The sequence below is a fragment of the Aotus nancymaae genome, unplaced genomic scaffold (genome assembly GCF_030222135.1).
Source record: "Aotus nancymaae isolate 86718 unplaced genomic scaffold, 86718_ANA_hifiasm-v0.15.2.pri h1tg000041l, whole genome shotgun sequence".
In the NCBI taxonomy this organism is placed as follows: Eukaryota; Metazoa; Chordata; class Mammalia; order Primates; family Aotidae; genus Aotus; species Aotus nancymaae.
Window position 1 is genome coordinate 42,358,617 of NW_026988455.1, and position 18,339 is coordinate 42,376,955.

Genomic DNA, 18,339 nt, shown 5'->3' on the forward strand with positions numbered 1-18,339 from the left:
AATTGATGGCAGTACATTTTGACACATTTCTACCTGTCACTTTTGTATGTCAGTTACTCTGATGTGAATGTGTAGTCCCTGTTGTTACCTGAGGAGATAATTTTTAATGGAAAATTCCTTGTGAACACTGAAATAATATTTATCATTCTAAACACTAATAAATTTACTCCAAGTATGTGGTTGATAATAAAAACTCATTAATGTGTGGACACCAGAATCAGAAATGCTCTTCAACCTATGAAGGTAACAGAGCACCACAGCTCTCGAGGGCCTTGTTATTCGAAGTGTGGCCCCAGATCAGCAGCAGCAGTCTCACCTGAGAGCAGTTAGAAAGGGGGACTTAGGCCCCACGCCAGAGCTACTGAATTAGACAGCCTGCAGCTGAGACGCAGGAACCTGTGTCTTAAAAAGTTCTCCGAGTTGTACTTACGCATGCTAAAATTTGAGAAGTGTTAACTTGGCAAGCATTTTTTGCCTACTTTGTAATGTCAGTATCTTGGAGCCTAGAGGGAAGAGGTGAGGGTAAGCAGGAAAGGAGGCACACAGCACAGTAGTTCCCAGCCTCTCCTGCACATTGGAAGCTTTAAAAATATCCACGCCTGGATCCCATCCCAAGCAACATGATTTAATTAGTATGGGATGTACCCTGAGCAAAGCTCCCCAGGTGATTCTAATGTGCAGCAAAGTTTGGGGATCATTGATATGAGTTAACCACAAGGAACCCTGCCCTCCTCCTCACTGTCTCTGGCCTTGACTGCTGGCAAACCCAGAGGAATGAACAGCGTATACATTTGCTATCCTTCTTTCCCAAACATCAGAAGCAGCAGCGATGAAGAATTATCCGGATCTGACTCTGACCTCTGGTTTGGTGAATACGTGTTCCATTTACCCTCTGTTAGTAGCTGATTTATCTTTAACTGTTCAACCCTCCAGGATCTCAGTAGTTCCATGTGTTTCAATGGAAACAATAAGACCCAGTTCCCAGATAAATTGGGACATTACATATGACATGTGGAAATGCCTAATACTTTGCCCAGCACATTTGATGTTTAAAAACTCTGAGCCAAGGAAGGTTGTCGCTTTGTCCTTCTCCCCGATTGTGGGATATCCAGCAGCATGAAGCTGGGCAAATATTTAGGGGTGTCTCTTCCTCAGTGCACGAAGGGTGTTGATGAACTGTGAAAAACCTCTTTATACATACACTCTCAGTTCAGTCTCACATCTCAGCCACATAAACGGGTTAATATATGTCGCAGATGTTCAACAGTGGCTGAGAAGAGTCCACACAGCCACAGGGACTCTCATTCGGGCCCCCTGCCTGGAGCCCAGTGTTCCTCTCCCTACTTCACTGCCTCCATTTCCAGCTTTCCCTCCAGCTGCATGGCAGGTTGCATCTGCAGATAGGATGCATTCACCTAGACCAGCTCCGGGCCAATAGAACTTCTGTGGTGATAGAAATGTTCTGCATCTGTGCTTTCCAGTTCAGTAGTCACTAGCCACATGAAATTATTAAGTTCTTAAAATGTGTGTAGTGTGACTGAGGAAATTTTAATTTTTTTATTTAATTTTAATTAATTTAAACTTAGCCACCACACAGCTCTAGAGACAGAATCTGGAGAAAAATGAGAACCTGGGAAATAGTTCCAATGGTTTCTACCCACAAATCAAAGTAAACCTAAGCCACTGGTTGGCCTCTCTGTTAAGAGGCCTTCCTAACTCTTTTTCAGGAAAGTGGCAAGTTGGTATATTAGTTGATGAGAGCACCCTCCCCATGCAAAATACTATTCAAGTGATGCCTTGAAACCCGCGATTGGCCAGCAGAAGCAAAATGTGTCGTAGAACACAGCTTCTCACACTTGAGTGTGCACACAAGTCAGCGGGATCTTGTGAAAATACAGAATCTGGTTTAGTAGGTCTGGGACAGGGCCTGAGGTCTGCATTTCTAACAAGTGCCTGCGGGGGGGCGCTGCTGCAGCTGCTCGGTGAACCACACTTTGCCTAGCCGGGCGTAGAGCAGTGCTGCTCACCGGGCCAATTTGACCTCCCTTCACACGTAGGGGCATTTGGAACGTCTGGAGACATTTTTGAGCATGTCTGGGAGGATGGGAATGAGAATTGTTATTGACATCTACTGGGTTAAGTGCAGGTGTGCTATTTAATCATCTACAATGAACTTGTATGCATGTATAAAATATCATATACATAAATATATACAATTATTACATATCAAAAAAGCATGGAGTTTCAAATATATTTTTAAAAAGCTTTTTTAAAAATTGTAATAATCAACAATATACAGGATAGCCCTGAGTCAAAGAGTTATCTTACCCAAACTGTCAGTAATACCGTGGGCTCTTCAGGAAGAGAAGCATTCATGGAAGAGGGATGGAGCGGTTGCTGTCGGTGTAATAACTGATCAATGTTTTCTCTCTTCCACTCTTTTCTCCCACTTGTCTACGCACAGGAGCCAATGCCTCGGCCCCAGACCAACTGAGCTTAGCTTTAGCCTGGAACAGAGTCGACATCGCTCGCAGCCAGATCTTTATTTATGGGCAACAGTGGCCGGTAGAGTATATGTCGTCACCCATGAAAAGCCCACTTTGGTTGGGCAAGGGTATTTGTTTAAGGAGCCTCGAGATCGGCTCCAAAAATGATTACCTTTTCTTTAAGATGGAACATGTTCCTTGGTAGGAAAATCCCTGTCCTGAGCTCCCTTTCTCATATTCAGGAAAGCACTGCCACCTAGTGGAAATTTCAACCAAACACAACTCCAAATATTTCCATCTCTATGAGTGGCCTTTATTAGCAATTTTCAGCTGCAAATGATGCCCTTTACTTTAATAAGTCTGAAAAAAACATAAGACAAAGCTGTATTAATTAAAATTAAGGAAGGGGTAGAATTATTAATTTGCTTCTGATTGTCTTTGATGGAACAAAGGGAAGAGTTTGCTGCCCGAGCCGTGGCAGCCCCCGCTGGTTTATGGCTGGGTCACACCTCAGGATGCAGAATTACCAGGCTTCCCTGTGCAGGCGCCATCTGGTCCTGGTGGCTGAGCACAGGTCCTCCTTATTTGCAAAGAACAACACAAGGAAACCAGTGCTTTATATAACTGTTCTTGGTTTGCTTCCCTCCATTGACTCTACCAAAAATAAAAATGTGTGAGATTGGCCATCAGGTGGTATATTCATGCATCCACAAGAGGTAGCCCAGCAGCCTGAAACTCGATTTCTGTGCCTGGAATCACAGCACTCACAGGAAGGCCTTATCTTACGTCTTCCTTTTCCCCAGAGAGTTTCTGCCTGGGATTGAGCCCCTGTCTTCATTCAGTGCTGGTGGATTGCTAACATGGAAAGATTTGCCAGAGTCTAGACCCTGGGACATGTTTGCGAAATGCATTAAATTAAAATTTAAGCCACTGGCAAATCCAAAAAGTAGGCTGGTGTTTTTGTTTTTTGTTTTTTCAGTTAAGTGACATCTTTGTAGTCTTGCTCATTTCTACACAGAGACCCAGCGTTGACTTAGGTCCTTGGATCTGTTGACTCGGGTCCCTCTTCTCAGTCAGCCTGGGGTCTCACTCAGAGCTCGAGGGTAACAAAAATGAAAACAGCAAAATACCCACTTTGACACTTCACTGGTGTTAAGAAGTTTGATCGGATAATTGCAAGGGGAAAAATCTTGTGAACCCTTGTACCTCCTTGGGATCCAGAACAAGAGATTCAGGAAATAAATAGTTTTTGGAAGTAGAAATCCTTGACTTCTACTTGCAAAGACAGGCCCCCAAACATGGGAGAGTTTGTGGCTGTCCCAAAAATGAATCTGTGAACAGTCTTGCTAGCATGTTCTTGATGTGCTGAAGGTCTACCAGATGTCAAAGGCATCCCTTTCTAAGCTGTTCAAGTGAACACCAAAGAACCGCATCCCTAGATAGACCCTGGGGCAGACTAACTCAGCAACTTGATTTGCAGGTGGGATCTCTGGAGCAAGCCATGTTGGATGCCTTAGTTCTGGACAGAGTGGATTTTGTGAAATTACTCATAGAGAATGGAGTAAGCATGCACCGTTTTCTCACCATCTCCAGACTAGAAGAATTGTACAATACGGTAGGGTCAAACTAAGGCACTTTTTTCTTCTTTTTTTGTTTGTTTTACCTTCTCCTGCCCCCCACATGCCTGTGATTCTCTTCCCTTCTCCCCTCCAAATGCATGGATCGTTCATCACAAATACTCCCTTAGACCTACGTACGTGACAAACACCAAGTCACCAAGATTCCGCTTGTTTTACTTGCTCAGTTGTCAGCATCTAAGGCAAAAAGTTACGTGGTGATCTGTGTATCACGCTCATATTCTTACACAAAATCACAAGGCTCTGGAAATGAGAGCACAGTTTGTTCTGTCAGCCCAGAGGGTGTTAGAGGCAATTAGCAAAGGAGGATTGATTTAACTCGAAGCATCAAAAAAGGCCGATTAAGTGTCCTGCACCATTTTCTTATCCTCAGAGCTATAAAGTTCATTCTTCATAGTTCAGCTATAAAGTGACATAAAAGGTAAAATATATTTTCTGGAGTTAAACGTTTTTTTAAGTTGAATAGTGATTTGTTAACTTACTAGGGATACCAAGGAGTCATCATAGGTAAAACTACTGTTTATGAAGTTATTGAGAGGATTCACAGGAGTTAAGTGCGTAGGCTCTGAGCTGATGCACATCACTAAAATCCAGTGAAGTTTAAAGAGCAGATATTTTCCCATTTAACAAATGAGAATGAGGCTGCCTCTGTCCATTTGTACTACTATAACGAGATACCTGAGACTCAGTAATTTATAAACAACAGACTTACTTCTCTGGGATCTGGAGGCTGGAAACTCTAAGATCAAGTTTGGTGTCTGGAGAAGTCTGCTTTTTGCTTCCACAATGGCACTTTGTTTTTGCATTCTCCAGAAGGAACAAATGCCGTGTCCTCACAAGGCAGAAGACACAGAGGGGCAGAAGGGCTGAATGTTGTATGAAGCTTCTCTTATAATGGCCTTACTCCCCCTCACAAAGGAGGAGCCCTCATCACCTAATCACCTCCTAAAGGCCACATCTTTTTTTTAATTATTATTATACTTTAAGTTCTGGGATACATGTGCAAAACATGCAGGTTTACTACATAGGTATACGCTTTTAAAGCCCCACTGCTTAATACTAGTGCCTTGGAAATTAAGTTTCAACATGAATAAACTCCTAAGAAAGAAGCCAGTAAGTGTTGAACCCAAGCTTCTGTCTCTGAGATTATTCTACCCCTCATTTTCACAGTGTCTCTGTCCCGCCACACAGAGGGCAAGCAGGATGGAGTTTACTTCCTGTGCCCAGCCAGTAGTAGTTGTTAGGCGGCACCACCCTGGCACCAGCTGCAAAAAGTAGAAACAGGTTAGCAGAGTGGCCCCGGGTTTCTGTTTATCCACAGACTTTTCTTGGTTCAGCATATTGAGACTTTCAGTAAGAACAATGGCTTTCAATTTAAAAAATAAAGACAAGAGTTGAATGGCCTATCAATTAGAGAATCAAGGGAGTACAGTAATTTATTCCAACGATTGGGGAGAAAAAAAAGTTGGAAAATTCTAGACTGAGAAAGGCCAGTAAGTTTGATCACTTCAGTCTGCTGGTGGTGGTTTCCTGGAATACTTTGTTGCGGATTATGGCACAGTAAATAGCCTCCATAATAATAATAGCTGACATTGATTGGCACCAAGCACAATCTTTAATGGCTTTATAAACATTATATCATGTAATCCTCATGACAACCCCATCAGATAAAGCGATACTATGATCTCCATTTTAAAGATGATAAAACTGAGTCACAGTTAGGTAGCCTGCCCATGTTCAGAGCCAGTAAGCAGCAGAGGTAGGGAGCCAGGCACTCTGACTCCAGAGTCGGTAGGTTGAATCACTGCACAATCCAGCATCCCCTCAGTGGAAAAAGAGCTCTGATAGGCATGTCCACGTGAATGGGCGGGTCGTTGCAGCAGTTCATAGACCTGTCACAATACCTGAATGGTTGCAACAGTGCTTAAGAATTTGCCATTGGCCGGGCACAGTGGTTCACGCCTGTAATCCCAGCACTTTGGGAGGCCGAGGTAGATGGATCACCTGAGGTCAGGAGTTTGAGACCAGCCTGGCCAACATGGTGAAACCCCCATCTCTACTAAAACACAAAATTTAGCTGGGCATGGCGGTACACACCTATAATCCCAGCTACTCTGGAGGCAAAGACAGGATAATTGCTTGAACCCTGGAGGTGGAGGTTGCAGTGATGTGAGATCACACCACTGCACTCCAGCCTGGGTGACAGAGTGAAACTCTGTCTCAAAAAAAAAAAAAAAAAATTGCCATAACTACTTTAGATTCTCTAATCATCTCACCAGATTTAGAAAATAAAATACAGGATGCCCAGTTAAATGTGAATTTCAGATTAACAACAAACAATTTTGTTATATCTCAAAGATTGCATGAGACATTAAAATTGTACATTATTTATCTGAAAATCAGATTTATTTGGGCTTCTTGGATTTTATCTAACATTCCTATTCCTAAAAGACAATAGAACAGCAACTTATTTCACTTTCTATTTACCTCAAACGAACATCCATCTTTTCTACAAAACTTTTTTTCCCCAACAATGTGTGGCTCTTTCTTTAAATCAAATTACAGCAAACTGTCACCCAAATTCAGCCTGCTGCCTATCTCTGTATGGGCTGCAAGCTGAGATTTTTTCTTTTTTTTACATTTTTAATGGTTGAAACAAAAGAAAAATGCCTTTCTATGACACATTAAAATAATATGAAATTTGACTTTCTGTGCCCATAATTAAAATTTCCTTGAATCATAACCAAGCTCATTTGTTACATGTGATCTATGGCTACGTGCACATTACAACGGCAGCGTTGAACAGTTTCAGCAAAGACTCTGTGGTCCACAAAGTCTACAGTATTTACTCTCAGGCCTTTTACAGAAGAGGGGCCAACCCCCTTCTGAGACAAGTGCTCATTCATGATGGGGTAATAAACAAGTTGTATTTCCAATGCAGCCAATGGTCCCTTTGTTCTCCCACCTGCATCCTGGCCCCCGGCTGCAAAACTAGCTTCTTCCATCGTATTTTGTCAACAGAGTTGACAACCTCCCTTAAAAAGTTGGAACCTAGAACCTCAAATACATTTTCTTCAGGAAACAATTCAAAATCTGTCAACATGTTTGTTTAGAAGAACTTGAGGTGGCTCATGCCTGTAATCCCAGCACTTTGGGAGGCTGAGGTAGGTGGATTGCTTGAGGCCAGAAATTCAAGACCAGTCTGGGCAATATAGTGAGAACCCATCTCTAAAACAAAAATTTTAAATAAAAACATTAGCCAGGCATGATGTTATGTATCTGTAGTCCCAGCTACTCAGGAGGCTAAGGTAAGAGGATCACTTGAGCCCAGGAGTTCGAGGCTGCAGTGAGCTGTGATTATGCCATTATGCCATTGCACTCCATCCTAGGCAACTGAAGACCCCGTCTCAAGTAAAAAATAAAACCACTGACAAAGCTTTTCATCTCCAAATGGGGATAATTTAAAGGAAAGAAAAGATAGGTACACTGAGCAACTAGAACAAGGTCATCTTAACGAACTGCCCTCCACCAGTCAGAGCCTTTCCTGCCACGTCCTTCTTGCCTTACCAGCCAGAGCCCTTGACTAGCAAAACTGTTTGATTCTTCTTTATTGTTTTCAGAGACATGGGCCCTCAAATACATTGTACCACTTGGTCAGGGATGTGAAAAAGGTAAGAACCCTCTCGACTGCAGGTCGGAGGCCCTGTCTTGACCGCTTCCTGTGATTAGAGAGTGCCTCCGTTTTGCATGAGCTGCCAGAATATTCCTGTCCCTGTCAGGCGCCCCTCATTTCAGAACAGAGTGTGTGTGTGTGTGCGTGTGTGTGGGTGTGCGTGTGCGCGCGCGCGTTTTAACTCTGATGCTTCTGCTCATGATGCAGCTGTGGTGTTATCTCCAATCGCCGTGCTTTTAGATGCTTTCATTTGACATAATGCTTTTGAGTAGTGGAACTCGCGGCTTTCAGCGTGCCAGGTGGATTTATGCCATTACCTGTATTTTTCCACATGCCCCTCACTGTTTGGGGAGCTGGTTTCCTGCTCCCTGACTGACCACAAGAGTACATCTTCACTCACCAGCTCCTGATACAATGACACATCTAGCATTACACAGAGTGTAGTAAGTAAGCATAGCTCCAAATTTTCTAAAAACAGGGACTAAATCATAAATATGCATTCTATTCTTCAAACATTCTGGTTTTTCCAGAATATTTCTTCATATTTGTCATCTCATTGGATGGGGGGAAAAAATCGGTAGGTATGGATCAGGTAGAATTATTTTCATTTTACAGATGAGGAAGCTGAACTAAAAGGAGATGAGAACTGTATTGGCGGTTGGTAGTTAGTGAAGAGCTAATTTTAAAGCTTAGTTCCTTTGACTAATAATGGTAAAATAATAATAATCATGAGCTAGTGATGACTAAGTACACAGCAGTGCTGCACATTTTCAGTGCATCTTAACTCATTTAATCTTTACACAAATTCTATGAAATAGGATTATTATTTTATTTGTATAGGCTGGGCACAGTGGTTCGTGCCTATAATCCCAGCACTTTGGGAGGCCTAGGTGGGTAGATCACCTGAGGTCAGGAGTTCGAGACCAGCCTGGTCAACATGTTGAAACCCTGTCTCTACTAAAAATACAAAAATTAGCCAGGCATGGTAGTGTGTACCTGTAATCCCTGCTACTTGTGAGGCTGAGGCAGGAGAATTGCTTAAACCTGGGAGGCAGAGGTTGCAGTGAGACTCCATCTCAAAAAAAAAATTATTATTATTATTTTATTATAATACGGTTTTATTCCCATTTAAAGACAAGAAGAATGAGATATAGGGAGATTCTGTTTACTCTTAGCCAAGTGCTTGTTCTTTTGCCCCATATTATCTTTTTCAGAGGTAGCTTGAGCTCTGAAGACTTAAATCCATCCCAGAAACTGATGTTTTAAATCCAAAAGATAAAACAGAAGGTGGCACTGCCCCCACCCCACACATACGTGCCCATACACACAGCACACATATGCCCACTATCACCACTTGGTAACAATTCTTCACCAAAGCCCACAGGACATATTCAGAGAAAGCCACAAAGTGAAGTCAAAAATACAGTCTGATTCCTTCATCTCACAGGAAGTGGCTAGAATTGCCCTTAGGCGTTCTGTAACTAATTTTTTTCTCTTTCCTTTGAAAGGCCAAGCAAAGGCCCTGGGGCTACTTATAATGAGTGTTCCTATTCACCTGCTGGACCTTTGCTAAGAATGAGTAAAGGATATAAAAATAACACACAAAAACAAAGTCTCCTTCCTTTGACCCTTGCAAACTTTCCTCCCATCTCCACACCACTTTAATGAAGGATTTTTCATCTGCTTGAGTGACTGAAGCCTGTAGTTCTTTCAAAGCAAGGGGGAAAGACGCTGTGCACTCTGTACTCACAATTCAACAACCACTTCCCTTCACTGGTCTACGCATGCCAGGCCATAGCAGTAGATCTGCCTTCAACAAATCCATTTCTCTTTCCTTTGAAGCTTCCAGTTTTGTCTTATTCATCCTGGCTTAAAATTGCCTGAAAACTAAACTCAAAAGATTAGAAGTAGACACATTCGATGTGTATTCAGCGGGACAGTTGCTCATGTTCAAGCAAATGTTTTGAGTTATTTAAAGTAATGAATTGGGGTGTTCTCTCCTTCACTTAAGTTAATCTCCATCCCTGAAGGAATTGTGAGTCTTTCTAAGTAGACAGCTATGCCTTTGTCCCTCAATCCCAGTCATCACCAACCCAACCCTTTAAAAAAAAAAATGGCACTCATCCAATTCAGTGACCCAGTCTTCCAGCAATAATGTCTAGTTTTCAAAGGGATTTTTGCAGTTAGATTTCACCGAGTATAAATGATCCAAATCCTTCTCATTACTTTCTTTTCCCCATAGGACTCTGCTTTTTCTGAAATCCCTCAAGTTGCCTTTTGCATTTGCTTATGTCACTTGTATTATTAGAAGTCATGTAAATTATCTCCAAGGTGGGGTTTTTTTGCGGGGTAGCTTCTCACCTAAAGAGGTACCTCAAAAAATATAGACTAACAAGAAAGAACAGCATGGCAAGAATTTGGGAGGAAGAAGCATTAAAAGCAGTTTATTTTCCCCCTTTTAAGTATGACCCAAATATTAGAGCAAGAAAATCATTATATAAGCATGCATTTACCATTTACTTACAAATTTAGTAACTGGAAAAAATAATAACAAATGACCAAAAGTAGTATTGAACTGGCCTAGAAATAATTTATCCTTTTACCTGGAAAAAGAGACTGCCAATAAGACAGGAAAAAACAGAAAGCCAATTTTTAATTTCTTCCCTTGGGAATAAGTAGGAGCAGGAAATGCAGAATCCATTATTTCCGTGACCAAGGTGAGTATCTGACTCTGGGAGAGCAAGAAAGATGAACAGTGTGAGATTCAGAAAATAAGGAGAAAAAAAAGCAAGATGAGCAGTGGTAGTCACAGGAGTCGCAGTGCTGACATTTTATATTATATGGATGAAGGGAGCTGAAAATGAAGGTTTTGGTTTGTTTTGTGTTTGGAGAAGAAGTGAATAAGGGAGAAATTAACATTGGTACACAACTTTCTCAGGTGACTTTTCAGGTGGTTTCACGTGGTTTCAAGTGAATTCCAGCAATTTAGGCCAATAAGATAATCAAAGGCTACAAAACTAGAGTTAAAATGCTAAGAAAATCTTGGGAACTTAAGCGATTTTCAAAATTAAGGAACATAATAATAACGTGCTTTCTTCTTTACAATTATAGGGGAAAATATATGTGTGCGTGTATATTTAATCTGGACAAAAAGTAATGAATAAGGTATCAACTCTGGTACCAAAACGCTATTCATGAATTAGGAACACAGTCCTAGACATTAAGCACAGTGTTTGATAATACATCCGTCAAATTATATGTAGCTAACTCTTAAGAACCAAATGAATGCATTGAGGAATTATCAGACCATCATAAGTCAATCTTCAGTTCACCTCTGCTTTGAGACCAACAGAACTGAATGTGGGGAATTGTTCCCAAGCTGGTTTTGAAATCTCAAATTATTTATCTCAAGGGAACAATCTAGGAGCAATGAGGTAAAAAGAGTGGCTCTTCAGCATTAATCAGAAATTTAAATTGTTTTAAACCAACCCAGTTCTCTGAACTATTTTCATGCATAAATCCATTGAATGTACCAATGCTCTCATATTAAACCAGAGTGGCCCAAGTCTGTCTGCTTATCTGTGGAATATAACCTGCCATTTTAGTAGCTGTCTGCTCAATTTGTGCCTCTGTATGTTTTAAAGTAGTTTTTTCCCTTTCTTAAATGTGCTAATACTTCAAATTACCTATACTGTCCTTCCCCCCACCCCAAAGGAGGATGCTATTTGGGTATTATATAGAAGTAGTGGTGAAATTATGATAATTTAAAGTTCATTTACATGGGAATTAAGACCCAGAGCTTTGAAGAATGCAAAAAAAAAAAAAAAAATTTCAGACACACTTTGGGTAAGGAAAGGGCATTTGCATAATCCCATCTGCTAAATGCATGCAAATTTGCAAAAGCATTATTATATTTCAGAGGATTGGTTGCCCGAGATATTACCATGTTAATGGGGTGCACATCGGGGTGATGTCCTCTTATCCCCTGAGCTTTCACCAGATGAAGCCCCTCCCTGGGGTTTACTCACACCAACTGCAGCCCACTTTTCTTTATTATACAAGTTGTCTCAGGGTCGTCTTTTCTTCACACTCCCTTGGTAAGCTGACAACCAGCAATCATTTTATACCTTATGTATATCAGAAGGAAACTATCTTGTTTTGAAGCCTTGTTATGAGTTTCAAAGGAAAAAAATTTCCTAAACAGTTGAGATCTGATAGTGATATCACGAGCTGACATCTGAAAAACACCATTCATTTTAAAGAACAGATCTAATAAGTGAATTTAAACTATTATTTTAATTAAAAGGTTTTCTTATGTCTGGCATGAAGTAAACCTTAGATTAGGTTAGTAGTTCATAGCATGAAAAAGGAAGACAACATTTTCAAGTTGTCAAATTGTACATAAGGAACATCTGCCCATAGACACAAGCCTGTCTAGCAAATTATTTGAATCACATGGGCTCCCGTTGTTAAGGCATGAGATGGGAAATAATAGTTTGGGCTTTACCCATTACCAAAGTCCTTACTGAAGTAATGGGAAGGGGAAGTGCTAGAACAGAAACAGCAGGCAGAATGATTGTTCCTCCAGTATCCTTTTTGACTTCTAATTTGAAAAGGACCCAAGCAAAGGAAGACTCCTCCAGAAGGTGTTTGGACATTCCCTGTTGGCATGTGAGGTACTGCTCACCTTCTCTGCTTTTTCTAGAGGAGCTGGATGCACTGAGCCCCACCTCATCCCCATCTATCCTTTTACCATCCCTTGTCTCCAAGCCTCTGGTTCCACTAACCAAACTCCAGGGATCATTGGAAGCTGTATCAACCTTGGAAGCTCTGAACGGAGTTTTTAGTCAGTGGGCCAAAAGAAATAAGAGCAGCCTGCCAAGTAGTGGTCATACAGTTGGATTTTTAGTAGACAGGACCTTAAAAGTTGCTGTATCCAAGCCACCTATTTTCATAGCACAAACTGAGGTACAGAGAGGGAAAGTGATCTGGCCAGGGTCACATGGGGTCAGGGCCATGGCCCAACCCAGGGCTGTTTCCTCCATGGGGTCATGTTGCAGGCTGCTCTCTGAGTGAGTATCCGTAAGTTCCCCTCTGCCCAGCAATACCTGTCCAAGAGAAGTAATGCAAATGCATCATCTGCAACATCTGCAGGTCCCAGTGGTCATGGCCATCGGCCCAGCACTGTATCATGCACTGAGGCTCCCATTCCCCTCAGAGTCCACGCGGGACACTTACTCCAAGAGGCCTAAATTGTACTCAATTTTAATCCATGTTATAAAATCTATTTCTTCTTCCCCAGAAGGTTTCCACTCTAACTAGTAAAAGTAATTCCCTAACTTCTTGGCTTCCTAAAATCTCTATGAAGAAATAGCTGCAATCCAGCCTTTCAGGCTGCATTCAAACACATTACTTGTTAAAGTAAATTTTCACTCCTCCAGGTATCACTTCCAGGAGAGCATCTGACTTACTCCTTAGCCCCCAGTCCTTCATCCACTCTTGATTTGTTTATATGGCTTTATGGTATATACAAAATAGAACATGGCCTTTAATTCCAACACTATGGGAGGCCGAGACAGGGGATCACCTGAGGTCAGGAGTTCTAGAGCAGCCTGGCTAACATGGTGAAACCCCATCTCTCCTAAAAATACAAAAAAATTAGCCGGGCATGATGGCACATGCCTGTAATCCCATCTACTTGGGAGGCTGAATCAGGAGAATCACAGCCTAGGTTACAGTGACCCAAGGTCGCGTCATTGCACTCCAGCCTGGGCGACGAGAGCAAAACTCCGGCTCAAAAAAAAAAAAAAAGCAGGAAAATGTTGCAGAGCAAGGAATTCTGTCTTCGGTTAGGTGAATATCGCCCCCTTGTGGTCAAACAGAATGCAGGAACCTCAATGGTCACGGAATCCTTTCTCCTCCTTCAAGGCCAACTACACATAAATCATTCTGAAAGAATCAAGCTTTATATGAGAAGATCCCAGCACCTCCTTGGCAGTATATGCCCCTAAAAGTCCTTTATGTATATAGTCATTTTCTAAAAATGTTCTATTTGTCCCTTAAATTTTTATCGATTTTGAATTTTACTATTATCACTATCCTGACCACTCCTACTCTTAAAGACACCTCGAAAGCATAAATATTCCCTTTCAGTATTGGTCTTCAGACAATATTGGTGTCTTGTTTTTAGAATTCTAACTGATGCTCACACCTAAGTTTCTCAAAACAAAATGCAAGTGACCCAAGATTGCGCCCTTGCACTCCAGCCTGGGTGACAAGAGCACGCAGTATTGCCCACATTTTAAAATTTTTTTTTTTTTTTTGAGACAGAGTCTTGCTCTGTCACCCAGGATGGAGTACAGTGGGACAAACTCGGCTCACTGAAACCTCCACCTCCTGGGTTCAAGCAATTCTTCTGCCTCAGCTTTCTGATAGCCGGGATTACAGATGCACACCACCATGCCCAGCTAATTTTTTGTATTTTAGTTGAGACAGGGTTTCACCATGTTGCCCAGGCTGGTCTCAAACTCCTGAGCTCAGGCAATCCACCAGCCTCAGCCTCTCAAAGCGTTAGGTACAGGTATGAGCCACTGTGCTGGGCCCATATTTTAAATTTTTTAAATTCCTACGAGATTAAAACTAGGTACAAATTTATAGATGTGCTCTGATTGTCTTCTTATAGCATCACAATACGTCTTTTGAGGATTTTTCTGAAACCTGGTCTTTGAACGTTGCAGACCATAAAGGCCATGGAGTTCAAGCCCCTGTCTCTAGAAAGAAGTCTGAGAGCCTGAGGGAAAGTGGCTGCTGGCAGAAGCACAGACAGAAGCCCAGAGCAGCTGACTGGAAGCTGGTGTGCTTCCTCCTTTCCCTGCCAAGGAAAATGACACTATGGGTGGGCATCCTCTGTGCCTGTGAATGAGGCTCACCCAGGCCGTTCCAGTCTCTGAGACTTCTGCTCTTGAAATAGCAGCCTCGCCTAACAGTCCAAGAGAGCCAGAGAATACAGAAACTGGAGCCTTGTTAGCCTGCACCAAAATAATGGAGAAAAGTGGTTGCATTCGTACTATGTTTAAACTCAGTTTAATTTTTATGGGAAGGGTAATACGTGAAAAGTTACTATATTAAAACTTTCTGAGCTCCTTTTTTAACTTTTTTTTTTTTTTTTGCTATGCTTTGCCTACAGAAGTCAGACAATTGGTCTTTCTTAGCCTAAGAATAGCTTAGCCTGCTGATTCAGTTAGATGGATAATCTTCAAACAAAGTGGATTTTGAAATTCTGAGGAAGGTAGAGGTCATTTTTGTGAAAGGACTATTCAGCTCAACAAATGGATGCCAGATTAGACTATGGAAGGCCAAGGTCAAGGATGGAAGGTGTCTGTGTATCAAAATGTTCCACCTCATATATGACACCTTTCACATAGTCCCACTTTCCCTAGCTGGCTCCAGTTAGATGCCCAAGCCTTCCATGGACCCCAAGCCAAGGAAGAGATAGGACGCATTGGGCTGGAGTGGGAGCTAATTCTGGGAACAGCAAGGAAGTCTGAAAAGCATCAGTGGGCCTGGCAAGGTGGCTCCCGCCTGTAATCCCAGCACTTTGGGAGGCCAAGGTGGGAGGATCAGCTGAAGTCAGGAGTTTGAGACCAGCCTGGCTAACATGGCAAAATCCCATCTTTACTTAAAATACAAAAATTAGCTGGGCATGGTGGCATGCATCTGTAGTCCCAGCTACTCAGGAGGCTGAGGCAGGAGAATTACTTGAACCCAGGAGGCGGAGGTTGCAGTGAGCCAAGATCATGCCATTGCACTCCAGCCTTGGCAACAAGAGCAAAACTTCATCTCAAAAAAAAAAAAAAAACCAGCAATGGGCAATGGAGTCTTATATGCTGGAGGCTGGTGCTTCAATTGCTATCCCTTTGTTCTCACCCCATTAAGGATAGTCACTGAATTCCAGATACAGCCTTACCTGTATTTCAGAGCAGATTTCCACAGTGAACTAGGGCTATCCCAAGCAGGGATGACTAACAGATTCTGGCTAGTTTTGTTACTGAGAACATAATGCTAAAAAACCCAAACCCAGACTTGATCCCAACCACATCAGTTAATTTCACTGTTTTACTGGTTTACAATTTGAACAGAAACACTCTGCCCACCATATGCCAGGCATATTATAAGAGGCTCTGAGGATGTAGAGATAAATCAAACAAGAAAAATATAAAGCTACAGGTTTAATGTTAGGATGCAGTGGGATACCTCTAATTCTGAATCCCAAAACCTTCGAATGGATATGGTTGCCCATAGAAAAGCTGAGTAAGGACAACTGAAAACCTACCCTCATGTTAGCAAAAAAAAAAAAAAAAAAAATTTAATTTCTGACTGACAGCAATTAGCTTTTTACACTATGAATTTCCCAGTTCTGCTGCATAATCTACCACTACCACCAGAACCTTATGGAGTAGACACGTGGTTTGACACACGTGGCTATGCGTCAGAATCACCTGAGGAGCTAGCAAAGGACAGCTCCTTTGCTTCAACGAGCAAAGGAGTTGAAGTAGGTGAGACAGTCCAGGCATTTGTAATGTCACAAGTTCCCCAGGGCATTCTGATGCCACCAAAGTTGGAAAACCACCACTATAAATAATGAACGTCTTCTGTGAAGTGGCAGAAATCTCACAGCATCCTGGGTGGGTCCTTCGTTAAGGACAAAAGCAAATGGAGCCCCTCGTGTCTGTCCAAAATAGATCCACGGGCACGAGTCTTCCTACGCAGTGTGACACCCAGCCATTTATGGTATAGAGCACTCTCCCACAAGAAGGAGCTACACCAGGCAGTGAAAGTGGATTAATCATAACCTTTGGAATTCACTGTGCACTCAGAATTTGTCACAAATGAAACTAACTCTCCCTTGACCTAACAGAGCAAAATTTCTTTAGACCCTAAACTTTAGAAAGCAGTAATGAATAAATAAGAAAATCATCACTATTTTGCATCTGTAGATGGTAAATAGCTAAAAAAAGACCCCATAACTCCAGATCTTTCACAAATGTTACTCTTTGAAAGTAAAAAATGAAAAAGTCTCCTTAGTGCTAGAAAAATAAATACTCCATTGATCAAATGCCTTCTATTTCTGTACCCCTTCTCTTTAGATGCAAGGGATGTTCATATGTAACCTCATCCTGACACCCAAAATCCCCTCCCTAAATACTGCTCTTCTTTTATGAAAGAGGTGTCAACTTTTTAAAAATTGTGGGTAGAGATTTTGTATTAAAGGAGACCTGAACCCTAAAATCCTAGGTGATGGTAGCCCTGGTAATGACACTCATCTTCTGAAAGGAGTCTTCCTTTAGTGGGTGGTAGATTCCAAATGATTATCAAGAGAGTGGTAAGAAGACTGGGTCAGAGGTAGAAGGAGGGGCTCTGGGAACATCTGGGGAAACCTACTTCCTAGTGGCTGGGAGTGATAGCATTTGCCTTGTCTAGCCTTGTGTTTCTTTCTTCTACACTGGTGTTTTTTTCTCCCCAGCTGAAGACTTGAATAAATATTTTGATTTTCTATTATTGCCGACGATTACTGCATCTTCTTATTTAACTTATGTCTTCTTTCCAAGCGAGAGTATCCAGGTTTCGGTTGGATCTATTTTAAGGTGAATTAATTAACCAGCATAATAATACATTCATATGTTTCTTGTTTCATTATTTTTTTTACTCTAGTTACAGAACGCGTGAACTCGAATCCCTAGTAAACCACGTTGTCTTTTGGATTTGTCTGTTTGTTTCGTTCTACCCTGATAGGGGAACCTGCCCCCAGACTACAGAATCAGCCTGATTGACATCGGCCTGGTGATCGAGTACCTGATGGGCGGGGCTTATCGCTGCAACTACACGCGCAAGCGCTTCCGGACCCTCTACCATAACCTCTTCGGCCCCAAGAGGGTAAGGCTGGCTGCAAATTCGGGGCCCCTCCCGGGAGGACTAGGGCGTGAGGGATTTGGGTTGTGGCTTCTTTGTCTCCAAGGAGACCAGTTGACAAAGAGATAACTGCCCCTCCTCTTCTTTTTCTGTCAAATCTCTTAAATAACATTTTGTAATTAAATATATATATATATGGGGAAATGTTTTTGTTTTTGTTTTTCATTAGGTCGAATTCAAATCAGAAAATTGTGCTTAGACTGAGCCTAAACAATCAAATAGTAATGAAATTCAAATTAATCTTATCGAGATTATTAAACTCAGCAGTTTTCCAGGTTTTGGGTCTTTATGCCTTTAAAAATTGTTGAGAACATCTAAGAGCTTTTATCTTTGGGAATTCTACCTCTTGGTATTTATTCACCATGTTAGAAATTTAAATGGAGACTCTAAAAATATTCGTTAATTCATTTTAAGTTAAACATAGGAATCCCATTATATGTTAACATAAAGAACATGTTTACAAGAATAAGTATATTCTCAAAAACAAAGAATAAATTCCTAATAGGAGCATTTTTTTTTATCTTTTGGAAATTTTTGTAAGTCCAGCTTAATAGAAGAGGGCTAGATTTCTACA

The 18,339-nt window shown here is 41.6% G+C and overlaps 1 protein-coding gene across 18 annotated transcripts in view; it reads left to right on the top strand.

Moving 5' to 3' along the window:
- TRPM3 (transient receptor potential cation channel subfamily M member 3) overlaps positions 1–18,339 on the top strand; it is a 605,449-nt gene that overhangs the window by 489,982 nt on the left and 97,128 nt on the right. For 10 of the 18 annotated variants that reach the window (XM_064361657.1, XM_064361664.1, XM_064361658.1 and 7 more), the window contains 5 exons: positions 2,465–2,565; positions 3,967–4,101; positions 7,744–7,794; positions 17,405–17,440; positions 17,589–17,729. In XM_064361657.1, coding sequence (XP_064217727.1) covers positions 2,465–2,565; positions 3,967–4,101; positions 7,744–7,794; positions 17,405–17,440; positions 17,589–17,729 — 464 coding nt within the window. The remainder of the gene's footprint in view (positions 1–2,464; positions 2,566–3,966; positions 4,102–7,743; positions 7,795–17,404; positions 17,441–17,588; positions 17,730–18,339) is intronic. The other 8 variants (XM_064361659.1, XM_064361666.1, XM_064361667.1 and 5 more) reach the window with 1 other exon arrangement.